Source organism: Bos grunniens, chromosome 13 (genome assembly GCF_055505025.1).
Source record: "Bos grunniens cultivar Pamir isolate PY7600 chromosome 13, Bosgru_T2T1.0, whole genome shotgun sequence".
NCBI lineage: Eukaryota > Metazoa > Chordata > Mammalia > Artiodactyla > Bovidae > Bos > Bos grunniens.
The window spans coordinates 72,603,431-72,631,171 of NC_141177.1; the positions used below are offsets into that span (position 1 = coordinate 72,603,431).

The 27,741-nt window shown below is 43.4% G+C and overlaps 1 protein-coding gene and 1 pseudogene across 2 annotated transcripts; one reads left to right on the forward strand and one right to left on the reverse strand.

The window, feature by feature from the left end:
• Window positions 1-613: 613 nt before the first annotated feature.
• Window positions 614-27,715, reverse strand: LOC147361220 (ankyrin repeat domain-containing protein 26-like). Of its 2 annotated transcripts, XM_086334954.1 has the most exons (6): window positions 27,582-27,715; window positions 27,150-27,308; window positions 11,459-11,553; window positions 5,208-5,436; window positions 1,972-2,017; window positions 614-835 (listed from the first exon to the last, which is right to left on the reverse strand). In XM_086334954.1, the coding sequence occupies exons 1-6, from the start codon at window positions 27,603-27,605 to the stop codon at window positions 687-689; spliced, it is 702 nt and encodes a 233-aa protein (XP_086191080.1). In that variant the 5' UTR covers window positions 27,606-27,715; the 3' UTR covers window positions 614-686. The 2 variants fall into 2 exon arrangements, with proteins under 2 accessions (XP_086191080.1, XP_086191081.1); XM_086334955.1 differs by lacking the exon at window positions 1,972-2,017.
• LOC147361221 (uncharacterized) lies at window positions 11,695-13,697 on the forward strand (annotated as a pseudogene).
• Window positions 27,716-27,741: the final 26 nt, after the last annotated feature.

Here is a 27,741-nt window from a genome sequence, read left to right on the forward strand (position 1 = left end):
CTAGTAGTCATGTGCGGATATGAGAGTTGTACAATAAAGAAGGCTGACTGCCAAAGAATTCATGCTTTTGAACTGTGGTGTTGGGAGTAGACTCTTGAGAGTCCTCGCACTGCAAGGAGATTAAACCAGTCAATCCTAAAGGAAATCAATCCTGAATACTCACTGGAAGGACTGATGTTGAGGCTGAAGCTCCAATACTTCAGCCACTTGATGTGAAGAGCCGACTCATCGGAAAAGACCCTTATGCTGGGAAAGATGGAAGGCAGAAAGAGAAAGGGGACGACAGAGGACGAGAGGGTTGGATAGCATCACCAACTCAATGGGCATGAATTTGAGCTAACCCCACAAGATAGTGGAGGACAGAGGAGACTGGCGGGCTGCAGTCCATTGGTCACAGAGTCAGACACGACTGAGTGACTAACACTTTCACTTTGAATATGGAAAACTTAACAGTGCTGGTTTTTAAATCGCTTAAGTTAGCTGCAGAGAAAATACTTAGTACCAAAAGTACTTGGATACTACCGTTTAAAAGTAGTACTAATACTACTTAAAAGTAGTATTTTTAAAATAGCATATAAATTTTCATCATACACACAAAAAGATTTCCCTTTAATAAAGATTTTCTCATCATGTTTAATGAGAAACAACTAAAATGTCATGAAAACAGTCAAGAAGGGAAATTTTTACTATTTATCTTTCAGATCATATATTTTTTTCTTCCAAATCTGTACATATTCTTGTGATGTTTTCAAAAGCAGGTCCTCAGACAGATCTGACCCATCTGTAGCTCCTAGAGGAGACAATCCATAGGACTCAGATTCAAATTCAGCAGCAGCTGGAAAAAAAAAAGGATTACATTCTTTATCTAAAATACTTGAGTTAACTCAGTATTAGTGAAAAAAAAAAAAAAACCTGAGATATATCTAAGTGCTCTGAAAAATGAAACATATCTATAGATGACAGAAAACAAAATACAAGATTACAATTATATAATCAGCCTACGGTCCCACATGTGGCTGAGTATCAGAGCTTCTGGCTTTCTCATTCTTCATTCATTTACTCAATAACTATCTGCTAAGGTGCTGTGACAAACACTGGAATTACAAGATGAAGGTGACCCAGTCAACCTGAGAGATGATAATGCCATAAACTGTAAAAATAGATGAACAGACAATTTCCATACGGAGTCATAAATACTAAGACAGGTATACAAGATGGCACAAGGAACATTCAGAAGGGACAGCCGGCTTTGTGTCAATGCTGCCAGCTTTTTGGTGGAGGTGCTATGGAAGTAGCTACCTGAAGGACAGGAAGAAGTACAAGAGACAGAGGGGAGAAGCACATACAAAGACCAGAGGTGAGGAAACGAATCTGTGGGATCCTACACAGTCTGGCTGGTTAGATGCACAGCTAAGGGCCAGAGTAAGGTGGTAAAGAGATAAGGCCAACTACTTTGGAAGGACCCAAATTGATGCAGGTGTTTGGAGCTTTTCCTGAGGGCAAGAGATAAACCAGTGACAAAGTCAATGACACAGAAATTACTAAGTCGCCCACCAAGTGACAGCTACGCAAACATGACTGCTTGAGTCTGGGTGTTCTAGCCTTGACCACTACCAGACACTCGAGACGCTGATGAACTCCATGCTTTCTGAAAATGGTGTCAGGGTGCAGATGGACAGTTCCACAGCGATGGCAGTAGTAGAGAAAGGATACAGCCAGAAATAAATAGAAATACATAGACCTTTTGACGTTTTTTTTAAACTATGGAACATGATGAATAAATGAGGAAGAAGAATATTTTTCACTATGACTGCTCATGCTTTCACATTTCTCATTAGCTATGTATAAGACAAAAATATTTAACATAGCATCTGTTATCCAAACAAACAATGGAAAGAGATGCCATTTATTGTTTACAGTGTATTTCAGAAATCAATGTCTAAATTTAATTCATACATTTTGGCAACATACCTTCTCTTAGTTCTCTAGTTATACTCCTGTCCAACTCCTGCCACATCTGAAATAAGTCAAATATTACTTATCTTTAAGTTAAGCAAGAGATTATCATAGGAATGTTATACAGCTTACTAAATGTGACATTTAAATAATACTTTTAGAGACTAGATCTAACTTGAAGATTACTTAAGTAGAAAAATAATCACATAAATAAAAGAAAATGCATTCCTACTTATTCTGCTTATATGGAACGTTATTTAATCTGATAAAAAGTACAATAAATATCAGTCTATCGAGTACACATAATTTCAAAGAATTAGAGAATGACCCATGATCCTAGGAATGACCCATAAGATTACTGTCTTCTCTCCCTAACAGCTCCTGCCTTAAATACATACTTCTGAGACCTTTACTTTGATTTCTAGGTGAGGATCCTGTTCAAATGGAGGAAGTAGTTTGAGTTGAATGTTATGAAGGAGAACACATCTGCAGTTTTCTTTAAACTTTTCCATTTAACAAAAACACAGAAAGGTGAGAAAATTATACACAAGAAAACAATGTACCAGCAAGTTTTTATTCTAAAGGTGTTTAGTGAGAAGGATTAACATATAACTGTTAGTTTCCGAACTATGTCCCAGAGAAGGGGAAGGTCCCACCGGGGTCCCTGCAGGGTTGAGGAACAGAGAAGTCACAAGTGCAGGACCTCTGGCCACTCCTTTGGTTAAAAGGCTTTATACTTGTCTCCGTTTTATATAATATGGTTCCACACAAAAGTTTGCTTTTTTTTTTTTTAAAGAAAGGTTGTTTTCTTTGAAAAAAAAATTTTTTTTAAGGTATGAGAATCATGATTTAGGCAAAGTTCGTAATTCTACAAAAGAAGTAACAAAGCCAATGACTTTCTTACTGAGTCCAGAGTCCTATGCCAGCTACTTCCTCAGATTAAGGAAAAACACATATATTTTTAACTATAATGCAGAGAAAATGAATATGTAAAACTTTCTTATATAATTCAATAATCCTTGTGGCATGACATGACATAGCTTTCTAACTAAATCATATTTTAAACAAGAATAAATTATTGTCAAACTCCTATATGTAGCAGTTGATAGTTAATTTATAAAGCATTAATTTAAAAAAAAAAAAAAAACACTACAGGGAATTTGAAGGAGAAAAGTTTCAAGGTGAGGAGTTACACTTCTACCCTCCTTACGAGAAGTGAGGAGATTTACCTAACTGGTGAGTTTTGGAGAAGGAACTTCTCCCAAAGTGCTTGCTTGGTTCCAAATCTCTACTTTGAAAAGATGTATGTGCCCACAGCACTGTGAACTTGGGTGTGCAGTAGGCAGCCTGTGTCTGGGACGGGGGTCAAGCATTTGCTTCCTCCTCTTAGGCCTGCGTGGGGAAGTGTCTGACTTGGGATGAAGTGTTCGGAGGCCCACTATGACCACACAGCTAAAGCATGTCCTCCAGTTTCACAGCTCTCAAGTACTAAGACCTAACCTAGATGCAGTGCTGTGAAAGAAAGCTTAATTGCTCTCCTACAATGGCAAGAAGCCAAATGAGAAAACAGGTTGAGACTGCATTTAACAAGGGCTACTTTTCCGTGCATCACAAACATCAGGAAAACACCATTAAACCTATAAACCTGTGTGCACGGACTGAAATGGATATTTTAATTACAATGATTGAACAATGAAAACTGGTTGCAATTTAAAGACTCTCCATCATTGCTATCTTAGATACCATTCATCCAGGTGATGTCAAGATACAGATAAAGTGAGCTTCATTTATAATGTTTAAATGTTTGAAATAACTACAAATCTAGAAATATTCTACAAATGCTCAGCAAGATTGTTTTTTTTTTAATTTTAAATAAAAATGCTATAGGTAAAATAGCAATTAAAGAAAATAACAAAAATGTCATTTTTGTAAGAAATGACAACATTTATGTAAGAAAATAACAAAAAAGGTTAAGCTAAAACTAGAAATTAGTGTTTTGGTTTAGTATTGTAAGTTTATTTAATTCATTTTAAGTTTATTTAATTCATAAAAAGGATTTATCTGGGATTCCTTTAAACAAAAAGCATCCATATGTGGTTAGTGTTTATTTTTTTTTTAGTTTCTTTAGGTAGATATATTCCTAAGTATTTTATTCTTTCCATTGCAATGGTGAATGGAATTGTTTCCTTAATTTCTCTTTCTGTTTTCTCATTATTAGTGTATAGGAATGCAAGGGATTTCTGTGTGTTGATTTTCTATCCTGCAACTTTACTATAGTCATTGATTAGTTCTAGTAATTTTCTGGTGGAGTCTTGAGGGTTTTCTATGTAGAGGATCATGTCATCTGCAAATAGTGAGAGTTTTACTTCTTCTTTTCCAATTTGGATTCCTTTTATTTCTTTTTCTGCTCTGATTGCTGTGGCCAAAACTTCCAAAACTATGTTGAATAGTAATGGTGAAAGTGGGCACCCTTGTCTTGTTCCTGACTTTAGAGGAAAGGCTTTCAATTTTTCACCATTGAGGATAATGTTTGCTGTGGGTTTGTCATATATAGCTTTTATTATGTTGAGGTATGTTCCTTCTATTCTTGCTTTCTGGAGAGTTTTTATCATAAATGGGTGTTGAATTTTGTCAAAGGCTTTCTCTGCATCTATTGAGATAATCATATGGTTTTTATTTTTCAATTTGTTAATGTGGTGTATTACATTGATTGATTTGCGGATATTGAAAAATCCTTGCATCCCTGGGATAAAGCCCACTTGGTCATGGGGTATGATCTTTTTAATGTGTTGTTGGATTCTGATTGCTAGAATTTTGTTAAGGATTTTTGCATCTATGTTAGTGTTTAGATGCCAGTGATTCACTTATGCTTAGAGGCAGAAAAACTTCGTTGGGTACAGCAGAGCGTGGAAATGATTATGAACCATTGCCAACTGAAATCAATTAGAAAGGAAGTGAAACATCTGAAAGAATACTTTTGGATACTAGGCAATAAGATGTCATTTCTAAAGTAGAATTTAAATGCAGCTTTTCAAGAAATTTAATAATTTAGTACATATCTCTTAAAATCAAGAACTCTGGGACAAAAAAAAATCATAAAATTTCTGTCTCCTTTATTAGCACAGCTAATTATGACTTTTACTTAGTGTGCATTCAGTCACACAAACAACTCAGAAGTTCACCAAATTAAAAACAAGGATCATTCATATCAGAAATCTGAAACCCAGTGGAGAAAAGATAATAGAACTAACCTTGGTCAAGTAAGTCTCCATGCTGTTATTCGAAGGGCGTGGAATTGAGGTAGAAAAACGTACGTTTGCTCTTGGAGTAAGATTTCCATTGAGCACTAAAGGATTATTGAAATTTCCAACACAAGGGGGCTCCAGGACTGGCCTCGTGCTTACAGTGTTGAATAAAGATCTGTTCTGCTGCTTCTCCACCTCAAGTTTGGTGCTGATCACTGCCAGCCTCTCATGAGTCCTGCGGAAGATGGAAAACACCAACTTAATGATTTGCATTTTTAAAGTTGCCATATAGTATATGGAATTCCCAATAAACTGTTTGAACACTGAAAACACGGAGCAGACCTCCTGTAAACCTTGCTCTAAAGAAGTACACATGTGTCTAGGGCTCCTCAAGTAACAAGTCACAATTGGGAGAGGAGAGAAAGGGCATCAGAGAGAAAGGGAGGTGGTCTCACAGTGACACCAGCTGCCTATGGGACACACCTGCCACCGGGAAACAGTTCAGATCAGATCAGTCGCTCAGTCGTGTCCCACTCTTTGCGACCCCATGAATCGCAGTACGCCAGGCCTCCCTGTTCATCACCAACTCCCGGAGTTCACTCAGACTCACGTCCATCGAGTCAGTGATGCCATCCAGCCATCTCATCCTCTGTCGTCCCCATCTCCTCTTGCCCTCAATCCCTCCCAGCATCAGTCGTTTCCAATGAGTCAACTCTTCGCATGAGGTGGCCAAAGTACTGGAGTTTCAGCTTTAGTATCATTCCTTCCAAAGAAATCCCAGGGCGGATCTGCTTCAGAATGGACTGGTTGGATCTCCTTGCAGTCCAAGGGACTCTCAAGAGTCTTCTCCAACACCACAGTTCAAAAGCTTCAATTCTTCGGCACTCAGCCTTCTTCACAGTCCAACTCTCAGATCCATACATGACCACAGGAAAAACCATAGCCTTAACTAGACGAACCTTTGTTGGCAAAGTAATGTCTCTGCTTTGGAATATGCTATCTAGGTTGGTCATAACTTTCCTTCCAAGGAGTAAGCGTCTTTTAATTTCATGGCTGCAGTCATCATCTGTAGTGATTTGGGAGCCCAGAAAAATAAAGTCTGACACTGTTTCCACTGTTTCCCCATCTACATCCCATGAAGTGAAGGGACTGGATGCCATGATCTTCATTTTCTGAATGTTGAGCTTTAAGCCAACTTTTTCACTCTCCACTTTCACTTTCATCAAGAGGCTTTTTAGTTCTTCTTCACTCTCTGCCATAAGGGTGGTGTCATCTGCATATCTGAGGTTATAGATATTTCTCCCGGCAATCTTGATTCCAGCTTGTGTTTCTTCCAGTCCAGCGTTTCTCATGATGTACTCTGCATATAAGTTAAATAAGCAGGGTGACAATATACAGCCTTGACATACTCCTTTTCCTATTTGGAACCAGTCTATTGTTCCATGTCCAGTTCTAACTGCTGCTTCCTGACCTGCATACAGATCTCAAGAGGCAGATCAGGTGGTCTGGTATTCCCATCTCTTTCAGAATTTTCCACAGTTTATTGTAATCCACACAGTCAAAGGCTTTGGCATAGTCATAAAGCAGAAATAGATGCTTTTCTGGAACTCTCTCCGCTTTTTCCATGATCCAGCAGATGTTGGCAATTTGATCTCTGGTTCCTCTGCCTTTTCTAAAACCAGCTTGAACATCAGGAAGTTCACGGTTCACATATTGCTGAAGCCTGGCTTGGAGAATTTTGAGCATTACTTTATTAACGTGTGAGATGAGTGCAATTGTGCAGTAGTTTGAGCATTCTTTGGCATTGCCTTTCTGTGGGATTGGAATGAAAACTGACCTTTTCCAGTCCTGTGGCCACTGCTGAGTTTTCAAAATTTGCTAGCATACTGAGTGCAGCACTTTCACAGCATCATGTTTCAGGATTTGGAATAGCTCAACTGGAATTCCATCACCTCCAACTACCTTTGTTCTTAGTGATGCTTTCTAAGGCCCACTTGACTTCACATTCCAGGATGTTTGGCTCTAGGTGAGTGATCACACCATCATGATTATCTTGGTCGTGAAGATTTTTTGTACAGTTCTTCTGTGTATTCTTGCCGCCTCTTCTTAATAGCTTCTGCTTCTGTTAGTTGCATACCATTTCTGTCCTTTATCGAGCCCATCTTTGCATGAAATGTTCCTTTGGTATCTCGGATTTTCTTGAAGAGATCTCTAGTCTTTCCCATTCTGTTGTTTTCCTCTATTTCTTTGCATTGATCGCTGAGGAAGGCTTTCTCATCTCTTTTTGCTATTCTTTGGAACTCTGCATTCAGAGGCTTATATCTTTCCTTTTCTCCTTTGCTTTTCGCTTCTCTTCTTTTCACAGCTATTTGTAAGGCCTTCCCAGATGGCCATTTTGTTTTTTGCATTTCTTTTCCATGGGGATGGTCTGGATCCCTGTCTCCTGTACAATGTCATGAACCTCCATCCATAGTTTATCAGGCACTGTATTATCAGATCTAGTCCCTTAAATCTATCTCTCACTTCCACTGTTTAATCATAAGGGATTTGATTTAGGTCATACCTGAATGGTCTAGTGGTTTTCCCTACTTTCTTCAATTTAAGTCTGAATTTGGCAATTAGGAGTTCATGGTCTGAGCCGAAGTCAGCTCCCTGTCTTGTTTTTGCTGACTCTATATAGCTTTTCCATCTTTGGCTGCAAAGAATATAATCAATCTGATTTTGGTGTTGACCATCTGGTGATGTCCATGTGTAGAGTCTTCTCTTGTGTTGTTGGAAGAGGGTGTTTGCTATGACCAGTGCGTTCTCCCATGACTCCCATTATCACTAGGAAAGCCAATTCTAAAATATATAAAGTCATAGAAAACACAAGAAATACTTTAGCATTGGCTTCAGAGGTGCTCTTGCAGTCATACTGAATATAATTTATAACGAATACTTATGAATTCAGAGCTATGTAAAAATATAGCTAGGAAGCCACATTTTGAGAAGGCAATCTCTAGATGTCTACCTAGGTCTCCCAACTAGATGCAAAATTCTAAATATAAACCTGCTACCACTATCAGGTATGCTACATACTAGCCTAAATGAATTTACTTTCTGCTAACTCTCTTTGTCAGGTATGATGGTCGTACTATGGTAAGAGGAAGAATGCAAACACCTTTCTAAGAAATACCGTTTGGCTGTAGGTGGCATAAAAGGAGTCAGCACACGGTAGATTTTGCCACAATATCTAATTTTGGAAACGTCAGTGCCCAAGTGGCCCAGGGCTGAAAGCTCTGGGCTTCTTCACTACCTTGTTTGCTTTCTCTGTTTTCTGGCAGCTCAGACCTGCACAGCTGATAGAGCGTGTAAGTCCCTGCCAGAAACACCACTCCAATATTCACCTTTTCTTTATCTATTAAGGTTGTCAGGGGAGTGTGTAATTTCCTCGGTTCTGTCTTGTCACAGCAAACATTTGAAGCGACGGACGTTAAAGCCCTCGGCGTCACAGCTCTCAGGTAGTGTTACAGCTCCATGTTACAGCTCAGTTTTATTTGGAAAATACATCCATGAGTTGTGAGGACATGCTGACCCAAAAGATGCAGAGAGAAGAGAGAAAGAGAGAGAGGGAGAGAGACAGAGCGCACATGCATGGGAGAGAAACCCCCGGCCCTTTGGCCCCTCTTTTTATATGTTTTTTTCCTCCCCCTGGACTTGCCCCATGTAAACTGGGCTAGCCAGGAGTGCTGTTTTTTTCTACCTGAGGTCCTCACTCCGGTCCTCGGACCTTCCTTTGTTCTATCTTTGCGGGCTCTACCCTTCCTTGTCTTTTAGCCACTGCCATTCTGGACTCCTTTTTCCTATTCTAACCACCTAACAAGGTCATCTGTCCCAATTCTGTGGATGCTGACTGATTTTTGGTCATTGATTGTGAAATCAACAGACACTGATCATCAACTTGCAAATGCCTGGCTCTTTGACAAGTCTCACTACTGAGGCTCAAACCAGTAGAATCCCAACCTGAAAAATATGAAAACAAAGTCTCCATTTATTAGAACGTGAGGAAGAATACAACTCTGACGACCTTCTACAAACTCTTATTTCAGAGAATCACTTCCACGTTGTCCTCTCCCCTCAAACTCACTACTGCTTCACAGCTTATTGTATCTTACATGTCACTCACTGTAAGCGTCTCTTTATGAAGAGATACTAACTAGTTTGTCTCATTTTTTCTTTTTACTTTTCTAGTATTACTTACATTGATTCACTCAATCTGTTTGTTCCCTATTCTGTATTCCATAAGAACTTTGTGAATAATTTAATTGCCACAGAATTATTAGATATTAAAAATCTTGCATGTTTCAAAATCAGTGTAGTATTTATTGAAAATAACACTTCTAGCATTTAGGGGATGAACCCTATTAATCTGTTTTGTTTCAAAACTTAGTTTGGTTTGCGACATCATGCTAATGCTTCAGAGGATTTCTGTGAAACAACTGCCAAAAAATCAGCTATCTTAAAAAAAAAAAAAGTCAATGCCTTCCATATTCAAATTAGTCTACTTCAAATAATAAATACCAATACAACATATACCTCTGATGCCTGAGAGTTACTTAGAGGGGTGGGGTTTCCCCTACTTCTAGCACCACCACCCTTCTCCCCCACCCCCAGTATTCTCTGGAGCAACAATGACTTTTTCTCTTTTCAGTGGAAATACACTGGAGCCATCTAGAAGGAATTCTCTCAAGTGTCCTCATCAACTCCAAACTCACCTCCCTAAGGACTTACTTTCCTCCCTTCCTCCTGTCACTAGAATCTCTCCTTTCCAAAGGGTAATCTCTGGATCTGCGGTCTGAATTCTTCCCCCTTTACATTCCTTCTATGAATCATCTCCACCACTTCTTTTTCCCTCTCTGCTTAGCAATGGTATCTTACACCTGTAATTGCTACTGCAACTCTTTGCTTCCCTCTGGCTATAAACACGCTCAGAAAGAAAAACAAAATAATGCTTTTTCTCGATCCTGTTCTGTCCTGCACTATCCGATGCTCCTCTTCCAGATTTCTCTAAAGGCAAGGCTACACCCTTGCTACTCAGAAAGCCTGTTAGAAACACAGAATCTCAGACCTCCTGCTCAGCAAGTACACTTCCCACAAGGTCCCCAGGCAACTAATTCAAATGTGAGAAACTCTGGTCTACACTGAGTCTGCTTCTACATGACCTCAACTTAATTTATTCTTCTAAAATCTTAGCCTCAACTTACCCTCAGGAGAAGGCAATGGCAACCCACTCCAGTACTCTTGCCTGGGAAACCCCATGGATGGAGAAGCCTGGTGGGCTGCCGTGGATGGGGTCGCCCAGAGTCGGACATGACTGATGCGACTTAGCAGCAGCAGCAACATACCTTCACTCTACCCTCACTTTGGAGACACTTCCCTCCAAACTGAAACTGCATTAGAAGCTGGAAACTTCCAGTGGACACTGTAGCAGGCTGTCAGTTCCTTGATCTCCCCATCGTGGCCCCTGCTCTCTCCTTCCTTCCAGTTCTTTTGTTTTGGCCTAGCTGACACCATCCTATGAAGAGGCATCATCTCATATGACATCAATTTGCACATTTACAGCTGAGCGCCTATGCCCATGTTCCTGCACAGAGGCTAACACACAGCTCTGCGTGCCCAGGGACCTCAATCCTGAATGCCTTCTCACAGCCAGAAAAACAATAAGACAAGGAAAACTCTGCTGTTCCTCTCGGACAAGCTCACTTCAAATTCATCGCCCATGTCAAATACTCTCCCTTTTTCTAAAGACCTAACATTTCTTGCCACCTTCCCCCATAGACCCTTGCTTTCTTTTCCTTCATTTCCTCCCTGAACTCTATGCCTCTCTCATCCTTCATTCCCTCTTTCCTCTTAGTTCTCAACCTTCCTGAGGTTGTAGAGTATCTTGAAACACAACTAGTAATTTTTTTCTTTCGGCCATGGATCACACTGACCAGGGATCGAAACTGCACCCCCTGCATCAGAGTCTTAACTGCACAGTCTTAACCATTGGACCAGACCTCCAAGGAAGTCCAGGAACTCATAATTTAGCTCCTTAAATGGCATTCTCAATTTAATCTGTGGCTGACACCTGATAAGATACACTATATCCCTCCTCGACTTTTTCCTCACTACGCATCCGACAGGTAATCACCTGCTTTGGCTATTAGAATACGTCAGCAGTCCCATTTTAATTCAACGTTCTGTCAAATGACCTTTCTATCAAATCTAGTTCTTACCTTCTACTTGTCCATTTAATGTCTTCTTTTCCTCTTTGACCAGCAGCTCCAGATAAATGATCCACATACTTCTGTGGAAGGCTCTCAGAGATACTCTGTTAAAATGAACACTGAGTTGCATGAAGATTTCCTAAACCCTTTCTAAGAAAATATCCTACTTTTACAAACTGCCCACGTGTAATCCAGGTAAGACAGGTTTTGCCAAGATCCCACAGCTGCTAAGTGTCAGAACCAGGATGCTGACTTCAGGCACGGTGCTGGATCACCAGGCAGCAGCCGCCTGCAATGAAGAGAGCAGGCCCTTCCTAGCTCCTTGCATTGGAGCCACCTTCAAACAGGGCACCCTTACTTTCTGTTACTTCAAGTATGGCTGCCATAAAGGTACTCCGCACATCCAAAATGCTTTGTATTATTAGCATAAAAGTGAAAGTCGGTCAGTTGTCTCTGACTCTTTGCCACCCCATTCCCTATACAGTCCATGGAACTCTCCAGGCCAGAATACTGGAGTGGGTAGCCTTTCCCTTCTCCAGATCTTCCCGACCCAGGAATCGAACTGGGGTCTCCTGCACTGCAGGCGGATGCTTTACCAACTGAGCGATCAGGGAAGCCCTTGTTAAAACATCACTAAAGCAAACTGCTGTTGTCATAAGCCCACAGATTTATCACTATCCCCCATACTTTGGCGTCTCTTGAAATGTTCCTTGCAGATCACGTTGACAATTCAAACGCAGTAATACTTTCAAGTTTCAAGAACTCTCTTTTCAAGGCCAAAGTGGTAAAAACAAACAAACAAACAAACAAACAATTCAGCCTGTTGCTCTCTGACGCTCTCTAGCAGTTTTACAGGTGCACATGTACCAAAGAAACACACGTTTGGTTGGGAGACTGGGACTGACACATACACGCTACACACTATTGTGTAGGAAATACATAACTAATGAGGACCAACCGTATAGCACAGGGAACTCAACACTCTGTAAGAGCCCATACGGAAAAAATGCTTTTAAAAAGAGCTGATATATACACGTAACTGATTCACTCTGCTGCACACCTGACACTAACACAATATTGTAAATCAACTGTACTCCAATAAAAATCGAGGGGAGAACGTAAGGAAGAGACACAAACATTTGGCTATAGACTGACCTGGAATAATGCAGCAATTTTTAGATAAACGTCACTTCAAACCCAAAGTGTAGGGTAAAAAATCAAGATATTGTCATTATCCTCCAATTAAAAACAATTAGGAGCCCGGTGGCGGCCGGACACAGGCACTGGCCAAGCCCACTGCTGGTGCCTCACAGCTTTCTCCGGGCGCCTCGCCCGCCCCACGCGGAGGGGGCCCGGTTTCAACTGCCAGCAGCTCGGCCCTCAGGCCAGAGGGTGACTACCCGCCCGCCCTCCCGGGTCACAGGGCCCCGGGGCGCCGGGGCGCGTTTCCCACTGACAGGGCCCGGGCGCCGGCGCGCCTTTCCCACCAAGGCCCGGTTTCCGGCTCACACGCCCCCTGCGGTGCCGGCCCGGCTCTCCGCTCGTACGCTCTCGGTTCATGCTTCCCGCTCACACGCACCCCTCTCCCCGCTCCCCAATGGCCCCGCTCGCCGCTCGCGCGCTGCCCTCACCCCAGTGCGGCGTGCGGCGCTCCCGCTCTCACAACCCCCGACGCCGGCCCGCGCTCCCCGGCCGCACGCCCCCCGCGCAGGCGCCCGCCCGGCTCGCCGCCCACACAACCCCGCCCCCAGGCACGGGCGGGTGCTGGCCGCTCACACGCCCTCTGTGCGCCGTCAACCCTCGAAGAGGCCCGGCCTAAGCTCTCCGCCCGGCGCCCGCGCCGTGTTCTGCGAGAAGCCCGTGGAGCCGGCCCGGGAGCTGCCCCGCGAGGCCGAGGGAAGGCTACCTGAGGCGGGGCGCCGTGAGGGCGGGGGCGGGCGGGCGTCTCCCGGGGCCGCTGCTCTGGAGCTGCACAACCGCGTGCGAGATGGCGGGTGTGCCTGTGGTTCCACTCCGTGGCTGTGGGCAGGTCGGTTTCGGCGGCTTCCCGCGCGCCGGGGACGCCGCCACTTCCTCAGCGACCCCCGCCGCCCCGCGTCCTCGAAGCCTCTGTGTGCGCGGGCTGCGCGGTGGGCCTCTCGCCCCGGTGGCGCGCGGAGAGACCGGGAGACGGGCTGCTGGAGCTCAGGTGCGAGTTACACCAGGGAGGTGGGGACCGGGTAGCCCGGGCATTAGAGCCGCGCCCTAAGGGCTGCGGTGAGTGTAGCCCCACCGGGGAGCCGGCCATGCAAACACCCTCACCTCCCCACCAGGGAAGGGCAGGCGGCAAGGGGGCTCTGGGGCGGGAGGCTCGCTCTTCACTCCCAAGGCATTTCAGAGGAGCGATGGGATTACTCTGTGTTTAGATAGCTGTTAGAGCATTTGGACGCAGGGTAACTCCTCTGGTCGCCGCCCCTGACCTCGGACTCAGGGTAACTCCTCTGGTCGCCGCCCCTGACCTCGGACGCGGGGTAGCTCTTCTTGGCCGTTCCTGCGCCTTCGCAGTCTGGTAGTCTCGGCCACTGCCCCTGACCTCGGACGTGGGGTGGCTCCTCTAGGCCGCACTTTAGCGCGCCAGTCGCAGCCGCCTGCGCCTTAGCGATTGCACTATTCTCACAAGTTAGTAAAGTAATGCTCAAAATTCTCCAAGCCAGGCTTCAGCAATATGTGAACCATGAACTTCCTGATGTTCAAGCTGGTTTTAGAAAAGGCAGAGGAACCAGAGATCAAATTGCCAACATCCACTGGATGGCACCCCACTCCAGTACTCTTGCCTGGCAAATCCCATGGATAGAGGAGCCTGGTAGGCTGCAGTCCGTGGGGTCGCGAAGAGTCGGACACGACTTTCCCTTTCACTTTTCACTTTCATGCATTGGAGAAGGAAATGGCAACCCACTTAAGTGCTCTTGCCTGGAGAATCCCAAGGACGGGGATTCCATCTATGGGGTCACACAGAGTTGGACACGACTGAAGTGACTTAGCAGCAGCAGCAGCAGCTGGATCATGGAAAAAGCAAGAGAGTTCCAGAAAAGCATCTATTTCTGCTTTATTGACTATGCCAAAGCCTTTGACTGTGTGGATCACAATAAACTGTGGAAAATTCTGAAAGAGATGGGAATAACAGACCACCTGATCTGCCTCTTGAGAAATCTATATGCAGGTCAGGAAGCAACAGTTAGAACTGGACATGGAACAACAGACTGGTTCCAAATAGGAAAAGGAGTTCGTCAAGGCTGTATATTGTCACCCTGTTTATTTAACTTATATGCAGAGTACATCATGAGAAACGCTGGACTGGAAGAAACACAAGCTGGAATCAAGAGAAATATCAATAACCTCAGATGTGCAGATGACACCACCCTTATGGCAGAAAGTGAAGACAAACTCAAAAGCCTCTTGATGAAAGTGAAAGAGGAGAGTGAAAAAGTTGGCTTAAAGCTCAACATTCAGAAAACGAAGATCATGGCATCCGGTCCCATCACTTCATGGGAAATAGATGGGGAAACAGTGGAAACAGTGTCAGACTTTATTTTTCTGGCCTCCAAAATCACTACAGATGGTGACTGCAGCCATGAAATTAAAAGATGCTTACTCCTTGGAAGGAAAGTTATGACCAACTTAGATAGCATATTCAAAAGCAGAGAAATTACTTTGCCAACAAAGGTTCGTCTAGTCAAGGCTATGGTTTTTCCTGTGGTCATGTATAGATGTGAGAGTTGGACTGTGAAGAAGGCTGAGCACCGAAAAATTGATGCTTTTGAATTGTGGTGTTGGAGAAGACTCTTGAGAGTCCCTTGGACTGCAAGGAGATCCAACCAGTCCACTCTGAAGGAGATCTGCCCTGGGATTTCATTGGAAGGAATAATGTTAAAGCGGAAACTCCAGTATTTTGGCCACCTCATGAGAAAAGGGATTTGATTTAGGTCATACCTGAATGGTCTAGAGGTTTTCCCTACTTTCTTCAATTTAAGTCTGAATTTGGTAATAAGAAGTTCATGATCTGAGCCACAGTCAGCTCCTGGTCTTGTTTTTGTTGACTATATGGAGCGTCTCCATTTTTGGCTGCTAAGAAATAATCAATCTGATTTCGGTGTTGACCATCTGGTGATGTCCATGTGTAGAGTCTTCTCTTGTGTTGTTGGAAGAGGGTGTTTGCTATGACCAGTGCATTCTCTTGGCAAAATTCTATTAGTCTTTGCCCTGCTTCATTCCGTATTCCAAGGCCAAATTTGCCTGTTACTCCAGGTGTTTCTTGACTTCCTTCTTTTGCATTCCAGTCCCCTATAATGAAAAGGATATCTTTTTTGGGTGTTAGTTCTAAAAGGTCTTGTAGGTCTTCATAGAACCGTTCAGCTTCAGCTTCTTTAGCTTTACTGGTTGGGGCATAGACTTGGATTACTGTGATATTGAATGGTTTGCCTTGGAAATGAACAGAGATCATTCTGTCGTTTTGAGATTGCATCCAAGTACTGCATTACGGACTCTTTTGTTGACCATGATGGCTACTCCATTTCTTCTGAGGGATTCCTGTGTGCTGTAGTAGATATAATGGTCATCTGAATTAAATTCACATATTCCAGTCCATTTTAGTTTGCTGATTCCTAGAATGTAGACATTCACTCTTGCCATCTCTTGTTTAACCACTCCCAATTTGCCTTGATTCATGGACCTGACATTCCAGGTTCCTATGCAATATTGCTCTTTGTAGCATTGGACCTTGCTTCTATCACCAGTCACATCCACAGCTGGATATTGTTTTTGCTTTGGCTCCATCCCTTCATTCTTTCTGGAGTTATTTCTCCACCGATCTCCAGTAGCATATTGGGCACCTACTGACCTGGGGAGTTCCTCTTTCAGTATCGTATCATTTTGCCTTTTCATACTGTTCATGGAGTTCTCAAGGCAAGAATACTGAAGTGGTTTGCCATTCCCTTCTCCAGTGGACCACATTCTGTCAGATCTTTCCACCATGACCCGCCCATCTTGGGTTGCCCCATGGGCATGGCTTAGTTTCATTGAATTAGACAAGGCTGTGGTCCTAGTGTGATTAGATTGACTAGTTTCCTGTGAGTATGGTTTCAGTGTGTCTGCCCCCTACCGTCTTACTTGGGTTTCTCTTACCTTGGGCATGGGGTATCTCTTCACAGCTGTTCCAGCAAAGTGCAGCCGCTGCTCCTTACCTTGGAGAGGGGTATCTCCTCACTGCTGCCCTTCCTGACCTTCAACGTGGGATAGCTCCTCTAGGCCCTCCTGCACGTGCAGCCACCACTCCTTGGACGTGGGGTTGGTCCTCCTGGCTGCCACCCCTGGCCTCGGGCATGGGGTTGCTCCTCCCGGCAGCAGCCCCTGGCCTCAGGTGTGGGATAGCTCCTCCTGGCTGCCACCTCTGGCCTCGGGTGTGGGGGTGTAGGGTAGCTCCTCTCAGCTGCCGCCCCTGACTCAGGCGTGGGGGCGTGGGGTAGCTCCTCTCGGCCGCCGCCCCTGACCTCGGACGCGGGGTAGCTCCTCTTGGCTGCTGCCCCTGACCTCGGATTTGGGTAGCTCTTCTCGGGCGTTCCTGCACCATCAGAGCCTGGCACTCTCAGTCGCTGCCCCTGACCTCGGAGGTGGGGTAACTCCTCTTGGCTGCTGCCCTTTGGGCATGGGGTCCTCCCGGCTTCTTCCCCTGACCTCAGACATGGGGTAGCTCCTCTCGGCCGTGCTTAAGTGCGCCAGTCGCAGCCGCCCGCGCTTAAGTGCACCAGTCGCAGCTGCCCACGACCCAGATAATCACGATGATGTGATCACTGACCTAGAGTCAGACATCCTGGAATATGAACTCAAGTGGGCCTTAGAAAGCATCACTATGAACAAAGCTAGTGCAGGTGATAGAATTCCAGTTGAGCTCTTTCAGATCCTGAAACATGATGCTGTGAAAGTGCTGCACTCAATATGCCAGCAAATTTGGAGAACTCAGCAGTGGCCACAGGACTGGAAAAGGTCCGTTTTCATTCCAATCCCAAAGAAAGGCAATGTCAAAAAATGCTCAAACTACCGCACAATTGCACTCATCTCACACGCTAATAAAGTAATGCTCAAAATTCTCCAAGCCAGGCTTCAGCAATATGTGAACCGTGAACTTCCAGATGGTCAAGCTGGTTTTAGAAAAGGCAGAGGAACCAGAGATCAAGTTGCCAACATACGCTGGATCATGGAAAAAGCAAGAGAGTTCCAGAAAAACATCTATTTCTGCTTTATTGACTATGCCAAAGCCTTTGACTGTGTGGATCACAATAAACTGTGGAAAATTCTGAAAGAGATGGGAATACCAGACCACCTGACCTGCCTCTTGAGAAATCTATATGAAAGTCAGGAAGCAACAGTTAGAACTGGACTTGGAACAACAGACTGGTTCCAAATAGGAAAAGGAGTACATCAAGGCTGTATACTGTCACCCTGCTTATTTACCTCATATGCAGAGTACATCATGAGAAACGCTGGGCTGGAAGAAGCACAAGCTAGAATCAAGATTGCCAGGAGAAATATCAATAACCTCAGATATGCAGATGACACCAGCCTTATGGCAGAAAGTGAAGAGGAACTAAAAAGCATCTTGATGAAAGAGAAAGAGGAGAGTGAAAAAGTTGGCTTAAAGCTCAACATTCAGAAAACGAAGATCATGGCATCTGGTCCCCACTTCATGGGAAATAGATGCAGAAACAGTGGAAACAGTGTCAGACTTTATTTTGGGGGACTCCAAAATCACTGCAGATGGTGACTGCACCCTTGAAATTAAAAGACACTTACTCCTTGGAAGGAAAGTTATGACCAACCTAGATAGCATATTCAAAAGCAGAGACATTACTTTGCCAACAAAGGTCCATATAGTCAAGGCTATGGTTTTTCCAGTGTTCATTTATGGATGTGAGAGTTGGATTGTGAAGAAAGCTGAGTGCTGAAGAATTGATGCTTTTGAACTGTGGTGTTGGAGAAGAGTCTTGAGAGTCCCTTGGAGTGCAAGGAGATCCAACCAGTCCATTATGAAGCAGATCAGCCCTGGGATTTCTTTGGAAGGAATGATGCTAAAGCTGAAACCCCAGTACTTTGGCCAGCTCATGCGCAGAGTTGACTCATTGGAAAAGACTCTGATGCGGGGAGGGACTGGGGGCAGAAGGAGAAGGGGACTACAGGATGAGATGGCTGGATGGCATCACTGCCTCTATGGACGTGAGTCTGATTGAACTTCGGGAGTTGGTGATGGGCAGGGAGGCCTGGTGTGCTATGATTCATGGGGTCGCAAAGAGTCAGACACGACTGAGTGACTGAACTGAACTGAAAGCATTAGACTTGCGGAATACAACTCTCTTTATTAATCTAACTTTTAATTAGACTAATCTTCCTCCTTTGGTTTCAAATTGTCCTGATCCTCTTCTGAAGATAACTCTCTACGCCCTTCATGTGTAGACAATTTTAACTTTTAAAAGCAGCTGGACGAAATAAATATGGATCTGTGGAGAACAGGTTATATACATAATAAATATGTCATGTCAAGCTTTCCTACCAATTACCAACTTGTTAATTTTCTTTTTAAAAAATGGCACAATTGGCACCAGAACACTGGAAAAACAAGATGACATTGCTGAGTCTGGAACTTCAGGCTTCTCATCCTTTATAACTCCTCTGAAGGTTATTAACAAGATTATTCTTTTAATTGCCGGCCATGCTTTGCCACTCTGCATCTTTACTGTAGGTTTATGGATGTTCATAATTTCCTTGCTTAACAACTATCATAGGAAGCAAATTCTGTTCACCTCAAATATCCTGTTCACTCCCCATCAGTCAGGGCCCAGGCCATGTCCCAGCCCCTCCCAGAGCTGTCCTTCTCTCCCGACCACACTAGCTCACATTTATGCAACTTCTCCTAAATTCCTGCAACTCTCTCTTTGGTATCACTGAAAATTCAAAACTTAGCACTTGACATTGTCATTTATATATACATATTAAAAATAAACATATATAAAATATGGTAGGTAAGTGATATGTAAAATATATATAACGTAAATAGAGTCCCATGCAATAAAGAATTCCATTGAATTGATTCCAGATGACTTGGTGTATTTTTTCTTGTCCTCTACTTGTATGATATTCATCTGAAATTCAGTTAGTATTATTAGAACTACAAGAAATAGACGAATAGGATCTTATCTCCTGGAGTTCCCTGTCAGTACTTTAATCCATGTTCCCTGATCTCTTGCTCCCTTGAGCTCTCCTTTCTCTTTTGTCTCCAAATATTTATTCTTTTATAGGTTTGTCTACAATATTTTCACTTTAACTTTTTTTCTGAACTATGTTTCATTACTTCCATTCCTTACTTGTATAATGTTTCTCAGAAGCACAAGTACACACCCACAAGTGCCCACATCAGCTCTGTGTTTAGGTGCTGTTTGACTGGGCTGTCTCTGTGTTTGACTCACATTTTCATATTCCACAATGTTACCACATGCCAGGAGAGGCAACTATTTTCCTGTCTGCTTCTCATTTTGACCCACATCACACAAAAATGTAGCAAAAGGAAGGGTCGCAGGCAGACCATCTGAATGCTTTAAGATGCTGGCCTTTCCTAGAACCACCTTGAACAAATTTGCTGTCAAAATAACTATACTACCCAAAGCAATCTGCAGATTGAATGCCTCACCTTTCCAATGGTGTTTTTCACAGAACTAGAACAAAAAATTTTACAGTGTGAATGGGGAAAAAAAGACCCCAAATAGCCAAGCAATCTTGAGAAAGAAAAGCAAGAGCTGACAGAATCAGGTTCCCTGACTTCAGACTACCAGTCAGTTCAGTTCAGTCACTCAGTCGTGTCCAACTCTTTGCGATCCCATGAATCACAGCACGCCAGGCCTCCCTGGCCATCACCAACTTCTGGAGTTTACCCAAACTCGTGTCCGTCGAGTCGGTAATGCCATCCAGCCATCTCATCCTCTGTCGACCCCACACGGCATGGCTTAGTTTCATTGAGTTAGACAAGGCTGTGTTAGTTACAAGCTAAAGTAATCAAGACACTGGTTCTGGCACAGAAACAGAGATATATTGAATAGAGCAATGGAACAAAATACAAAGTCCAGAGAGAAACCAATGCACCTACGGTCAAGTGATCTATGACAAAGGAGGCAAGACTATACAATGGAGAAAAGACAGCCTCTTGAATAAGTAGTGCTGATAAAAATGAACAGAACAAGCATAAGAATGAAATTACCATACTCCCTAACATACACAAAAATAATCTCAAAAGAAATTAAAGACCTTAGAAAAGGCGGAGGAACCAGAGATCAAATTGCCAACATCCACTGGATCATCGAAAAAGCAAGAGAGTTCCAGAAAAACATCTATTTCTGCTTTATTGACTATGCCAAAGCCTTTGACTGTGTGGATCACAATAAACTGTGGAAAATTCTGAAAGAGATGGGAATACCAGACCACCTGACCTGCCTCTTGAGAAACCTATATGCAGGTCAGGAAACAACAGTTAGAACTGGACATGGAACAACAGACTGGTTCCAAATACGAAATGGAGTACGTCAAGGCTGTATATTGTCACCCTGCTTATTTGCCTTATATGCAGAGTACATCATGAGAAATGCTGGGCTGGAAGAAACACAAGCTGGAATCAAGATTGCCAAGAGAAATATCAATAACTTCAGATATGCAGATGACACCACCCTTATGGCAGAAAGTGAAGAAGAACTAAAAAGCCTCTTGATGAAAGTGAAAGAGGAGAGTGAAAAAGTTGGCTTAAAGCTCAACAACATTCAGAAAACGAAGATCATGGCATCTGGTTCCATCACTTCATGGCAAATAGATGGGGAAACAGTGGAAACAGTGCCAGACTTTATTTTTTTGGGCTCCAAAATCAGTGCAGATGGTGACTGCACCCATGAAATTAAAAGATGCTTACTTCTTGGAAGAAAAGTTATGACCAACCTAGATAGCATATTCAAAAGCAGAGACATTACTTTGCCAACAAAGGTCCATATAGTCAAGGCTATGGTTTTCCCAGTGGTCATGTATGGATGTGAGAGTTGGACTGTGAAGAAAGCTGAGTGCTGAAGAATTGATGCTTTTGAACTGTGGTGTTGGAGAAGACTCTTGAGAGTCCCTTGGACTGCAAGGAGATCCAACCAGTCCATTCTAAAGGAGATCAGCCCTGGGATTTCTTTGGAAGGAATGATGCTGAAGCTGAAACTCCAGTACTTTGGCCACCTCATGCGAAGAGTTGATTCATTGGATAAGACTCTGATGCTGAGACGGATTGGGGGCAGGAGGAGAAGGGGACGACAGAGGATGAGATGGCTGGATGGCATCATGGACTCGATGGACATGAGTTTGAGTGAACTCCGGGAGTTGGGGATGGACAGGGAGGCCTGGCGTGCTGGGATTCATCGGGTCACGAAGAGTCAGACATGACTGAGCGACTGAACAGAACTGAACTGGACTGAAATGTAAGAACAGACCCCACAAAACTCTTAGAGGAGAACATAGGCAGAGTACTCTCTGACATAAATCACAGCAGTATGTTTTTTCCCCCACCTCTTAGAATAGTGAAAATAAAAACAAAAATAAACAAATGGGATCTAATGAAACTTTGCTTCTGCACAGCACAGGTAATCATAAACAAGACAGAAGAAAACCCACAGAATGGGGGACAATATTCTGAAATGATGCAAATGACAAAGGATTAATCTCCAAAATATTCAAACAGCTCAAGGAGCTAAAGATCAAAATACAAACAACCCAATCAATAAATGAATGTAAGATCTAGGTAGACTTTTCTCTATAGAATACTGACAGATGATCAAAAAGCACATGAAAGGATGCTCATAAAGGATGCTCCACATCACTAATAATTAGAGAAATGCAGAAATACTACAATGAGGTATCATTTCACACCAATCAGAATAGCCACCATCAAAAAACCTACAAATAATAAATGCTGGAGAGAGTGTGGAGAAAAGGGAACCCTCCTACACAGCTTATGGAATGTAACCAGGGTACACCCACTGTGGAGAACTCTATGGAAATTTCTTTAAAAACTAAATATAGACTTGCCATATGATTCAGCAATCCCACTCCTGGGCATATATCCAGAGAAAACCAGACTTCAAAAAGATGCAAGCACCTCAATGTTCCAAATTGGGAAAGGAGTCCATCAAGGCTGTATATTGTCACCCTACTTATTGAACTTATATGCAGAGTACGTCATGCAAAATGCCAGACTGGAGGAAGCACACGTTGGAATCAGGATTGCAGTGAGAAATATCAGTAACCTCAGATACGCAGATGACACCACCCTTATGGCAGAAAGTGAAGAACTAACAAGCCTCTTGATGAAAGAGGAGAGTGAAAAAGTTAACTTAAAGTTCAACATTCAAAAAACTAAGATCATGGCCCAGTGACAAGCAGTAACAACCAACAAGAAAGGAGAAGCCACATTTTGTTTGTTTTTGCATCTCTAAGATCCAGCACAGAGACTAGACTCTGAAATTGGTTGGTTTTGGTTGTGCGACTTTTGAAGGACATGATACGCATTGAATATCTGAGATGGGGGAATATGACACACAGATTATTTCAAGAAAAGACATTTTTTTCAATATGTAAATTATGTTTTTTTTTAAGTTTTAAAATTGAACTATAGTTGGTTTAAAATATTGTGTTAGTGTCAGTTCTCCAGCATAGTGATTCAGTATTTTTGCAGATTTTACTCCAATACAGTTTATTACAAGATATGGCTATAATTCCCTGTACTATACAGTATAGCCTCATTGCTTATCATTTTATACCTAGTAGTTTGAATCTGTTAATGCCATACTCCTAATTTGTCCCTCCCCCTTTAGAAGAGAGATTTTTGTAGACTTCTCAGCCTAGGTGAGTTACAAAAGAAAAGCTCCTAACTAGGAATCTTCCCTCCGCCTCTTGAATCTATTAAAAATAAAGGGGGACACACTAAAAAGAAGAACTACTGAGAATGGAGTTGGACCCTGTGGGGACCTCCCCATATACCCTCCCACTAGTTTGTAGAAAAGCTTTAGCCTCCAAGGCTTTGCCAGAGTCCCAAAGAGCAAACGTAATTAGAGAAGTGAGAAGATGCTGAGACAAATGAAAACAGTTGAGCAAGACAAAATAACAATAGTTAAACCTTCAAACAAACTCAAGGACCTTTAACTCTTCATCAAGAGTTGCAGAGAACTTTCGGAGCCATATCCATGAGTTCTTCTGCAGATACTGACACCGGCCCCAGGTGGAAGAAGTTAACTGCATGCTGTCTACACCTATGCTTACCCCAGACCAGTTGAAACTCGGTCATGGCTGATGATACTGATTCCTGAAACCACCCAGTTAGCTACCACCAACCAATCCAGAAAGAGGTACACCAGCTATCAGCACCTCACATCCAGACCCCAAACGTTGCATTTCAGAACCCTTCCCTGAATTTGGGGGAGAATAGATACATGTATATATATGGTGGAGTCACTGTCTGTGCCCCTGAAACTATCACCCTTTTCTTCATCGGCTCTGCTCCAATATAAAATAAGTTTTTTGAAAAAATGGGTTTTGTCCTTAGCAAACCTAAGTCACATATTTTTCTTCATTCTACTTTACCAAGAAGTGCATTTATTTTTTTGAAAATATTCTAACTATCGGGAAAGGTTTAAGATTTTGTTAATTCTCTCATAAACCAGCCTACCCTCCTTGGAAAGAAAACATTAACGGTTTAATATAAAACGTGGGGACATATATTTCTACACTGCTATCTGTATACCTACTCCTGTGTGTGAGTTTATGTGTGTCTATATCTAGCTATTTCTCCCTACTGGAAATACGCTGTGCAACATTTTGAAGCTTGCTTTGCTTTAACAATAAACTCCTGACGTTAAAAACAACATCAACAGCAACAATAAAACCCTTCCCTGGAAGCCATCAGAGAGTTTGTGTCTTTGGAGAAGGAGCCCTCTGTTCTTGCCTGGCCTCGCAATGGGCACCTTGGAATAAACACCACAATTTCCTTCATCACATCTGGTGTCAGCAGATTGGTCTGACTGTGCATTGGGCAAATGGACTCAGGTTTGGTTGGGTAACAAAATCTACCCAACTCCTGCAGGAGGACAGGAGGCAACGTATAGGTTGTGTTCTAGGTTCTCCATAAAACCTAGCCAGGAACTGGAGAAATACTAGGCGATTTCAATATTCTCCTTAAAACTGATAGTTAAAACAACTGTCTAGTGTGAGGGTTCATTTATGTGTCGATTTGGTTAGCTTATGATCCCAGCTGTTTGGTCAAATATCAGTTTAGATGTTTTTGTGAAGATATATTTAAGATATGATATTTAAATCTGTAACTGAAAGGGAAATAAGTACAATTCAAGAACGAGTGATTCAGGTTAAACTGAAAGTCTTCTGAGAAAGAGAGGCGAGGGCTTATGAAGACAAAAAGCCACAGGTTGTCAAAAACTGCCTGATGAGAACTGTGACTGACCCTCATGCGAGTCAGGAAATATTTGGCCTCCCAGAAGCACAAGGTATACAGGGCAGGCGTGGTCCAAGAAGTAGCTTGAATTTCTGGCAGATGTTCTGGAGGACTTCCAAAATGGAAAAGAAATGATCTGAAGCTCAGATTGCCTCTAGGCTGAAACGTGCATATGCCACACTCCTTAATGGCCTCCCAGCTCTGTTTCAGAGAGCTCTTTAGGGAGCATTGTTGTCATTCAGTCACTAAGTCATGTCCACCTCTTTGTAACCCCATGGACTGTAGCACACCAGGCTTTCCTGTCCATCACTATCTCATGGAGTTTGCTCAAATTAGGGAGAATTACTGACTCCATCATTTTTATTCAACGAATGGCACTATGAAATCTGTCTCTGACTTCTGCTGAAGTGAACAACCGTAATAGGGAAGACCCTTTTGTATTCTATTACAAGTGCAGCACTAAAAGGATGTTGTCCGTAAGCTTAAATTATGCATAGTGGCTCAGCACTGGGAGCCCTGCTTCCCACATAATGAGCATTAAGATAAAATACCTGTATTTAGCTCCAAGGAAACATCCTGACCAAGCCCAGCTGTCAATGACTGCAGGAAGGGAATTAACACAACCCCTTCAGAGGCTGATGGGAACCAGGAAGGGTTTGGCTTTACTCTTTCTCCTTTTAGTGTAAAACAAGCCTGAATTCTAACTCAGCCACGATGGTTCTCGGGGATATGAGTCCACCATTTTACCTTGATCTACCAGCTTTCCAAACAAAGTTGCTATTGCTTGCCCCAACAACTCATCTCCTGATTTATCAGCCTATCCTGCAGGAAGCGATGCAGCTGGGTAACACAATGACCCTACCTATGTCTAAGGCCTTCAGGTGAGCATCAGCTCACTGGCTGGTGCTGCTGTATGGATCACAGTTTGCCAGAGATCTCTTCCTTGCAGACGAGGCAAAGCCTATGCCAGTTGTAAATTAGCATAGCTCCCTGTACTCAGGTGTGTGCTGTGGGGGAGGACAAAAACTATCCTTCTAGGTTCATCTGGCTGGTTAAGAAGCGACTTAACATGAGACAGATTAACAGGAGAAAAGCAAACAAAAGGTTAACAACATGTATACTTCTGTATACATGGGTGAGAACCAGAAAACATGAGTAACTCACCAGAATGGTGGAAACCCTCATCTTAAATGCCATCTTCAGCTAGAGACAGAGGAGGATGCTGTGGGTAGTGGTTTGGGACTAGAATGTGGAGGAAGGTGATTCACATGGAGATGGAAAAGCAAGTGTTTGGAACTCTCTGTAAATATTTGGAGTTCCCCTGACCACACCTGGCCCACATTTTTTCTCAGTATCTCTCATAGTAGCTGTCTTCCTGGGCTAGCCCCTTTATCTAAACTATTCAACATTTAAGGAGGCTGTCAAAAGAAAGGCTTTGAGTCTTTTCTTTCTTAAAAATATTCTGCCTAAAATCATTCTCTTGCCAAAGAGACACATTTTGGGGTGACAAATTTTGCTTCCCTACAACCCTGGATCAGGTAGAAAAGGTTAATACGGAAACACAAGGAGGAAGCCACCTTGCTTCCCAAAATAGTCCCTAAAATGTTGGGGGACTTGCTTAGATTCCTGAATCTAAGACTTGGGGGACTTCGGCTGAGACCAGTTTCTTTTGCTCAGTAAGGGTCTTGCTGATTAAATGTTGCCCAAGACAAGCCAAAAGGATTTGGTGCCCATCAACTTCAAGTTTCCTTGGACTGGTTACAGTGGCTGAATTGTGGCCTAAAACTCTTCTAGGAACAAGGAGGGAAATTGTGGAGAAATAAACTTCCCTGGATTTCTCAGCGGTTTTGTAAAAAGCCCAGATCTTCTGAGACTCTTCAGCGCAGACATCTGCAACTGTTCATCTAGTTAATAGCTCCGATCTGAAAGAATTCATAGTCTCATCTCCCCAAGGAGCAGGAGAGACCTACAGCCCAGAGTAGGTCCCCCGAAGGTGCTCCATCTCCCTATGAATTTATATTTCAAGAAGGGTTGAGGCCCAGAACCTTGGAGACTCCAGGTCAGGCTCCTGGAGAGATTTTGCTACAAGCAAAGCCCATAAACAGTTACCAGGTTAAACAAACAAACAAAAACAATATTAGGAATAAAAGTACTAACCTCCTTTCCCTTGTGCGTAGTCTGGCTTCTCTTGCTTGCTGGGTGTTTCCTGCAGAGGCCTTGCTCCCGGCTCTTCAAACCCCAGTTCCTGGTGTGAACCAGCTTGGCCGATGCTCTTGCTTGGGCTGGGGGTGCCGTGTGTGGAGACGCTGCACCCACCTTAATGCAAGATGGCAATGAGCCTTGTGAGCCCCATTACTGGGAGCAGCTGCGCCTGTCTCTGCTCCCCAGAACCCCGCCAACTCCACCCATTCCCCGCTGATGAGAGCCCTACGGAGCAGCCCCGCCCATGGCCTTTTGGAGACTGTGGACTGTACAGTGGGTGCTCCCACTTCTCGGTTCCTTTGCTTCTTAACACAACTCATTTCATTGGCGGAGAAACACTGGGCAGAAGGACCCTTTTTGGGGTGGGTGACACCTTTACTTACGTACCAAAGGCCAGAGTAAGGAGGACATCCTTCCCAGGAGAGGAGAAGGCCCTTCTCAGCAGCAGGGACAAGGTTTTCTTCCGTTCTGCACCTGCTGTTGTGGAACAACTGACCTGCTCTCAACACACGGCCCCAGGTGCAGTCCTGGGCGAGGGGGCAACGCC

Excerpts from the sequence above, each read along its gene's own strand:
- LOC147361220 (XM_086334954.1), bottom strand. The coding sequence starts at position 27,605 with ATGTCCTCCTTACTCTGGCCTTTG. Across the intron at positions 11,554-27,149 it reads CTACGCACAAGGGAAAGGAG|AGTATCTCTGAGAGCCTTCC; the intron begins GTTAGTACTTTT and ends TCATTTTAACAG. Across the intron at positions 2,018-5,207 it reads TGGAGACTTACTTGACCAAG|ATGTGGCAGGAGTTGGACAG; the intron begins GTTAGTTCTATT and ends GACTTATTTCAG.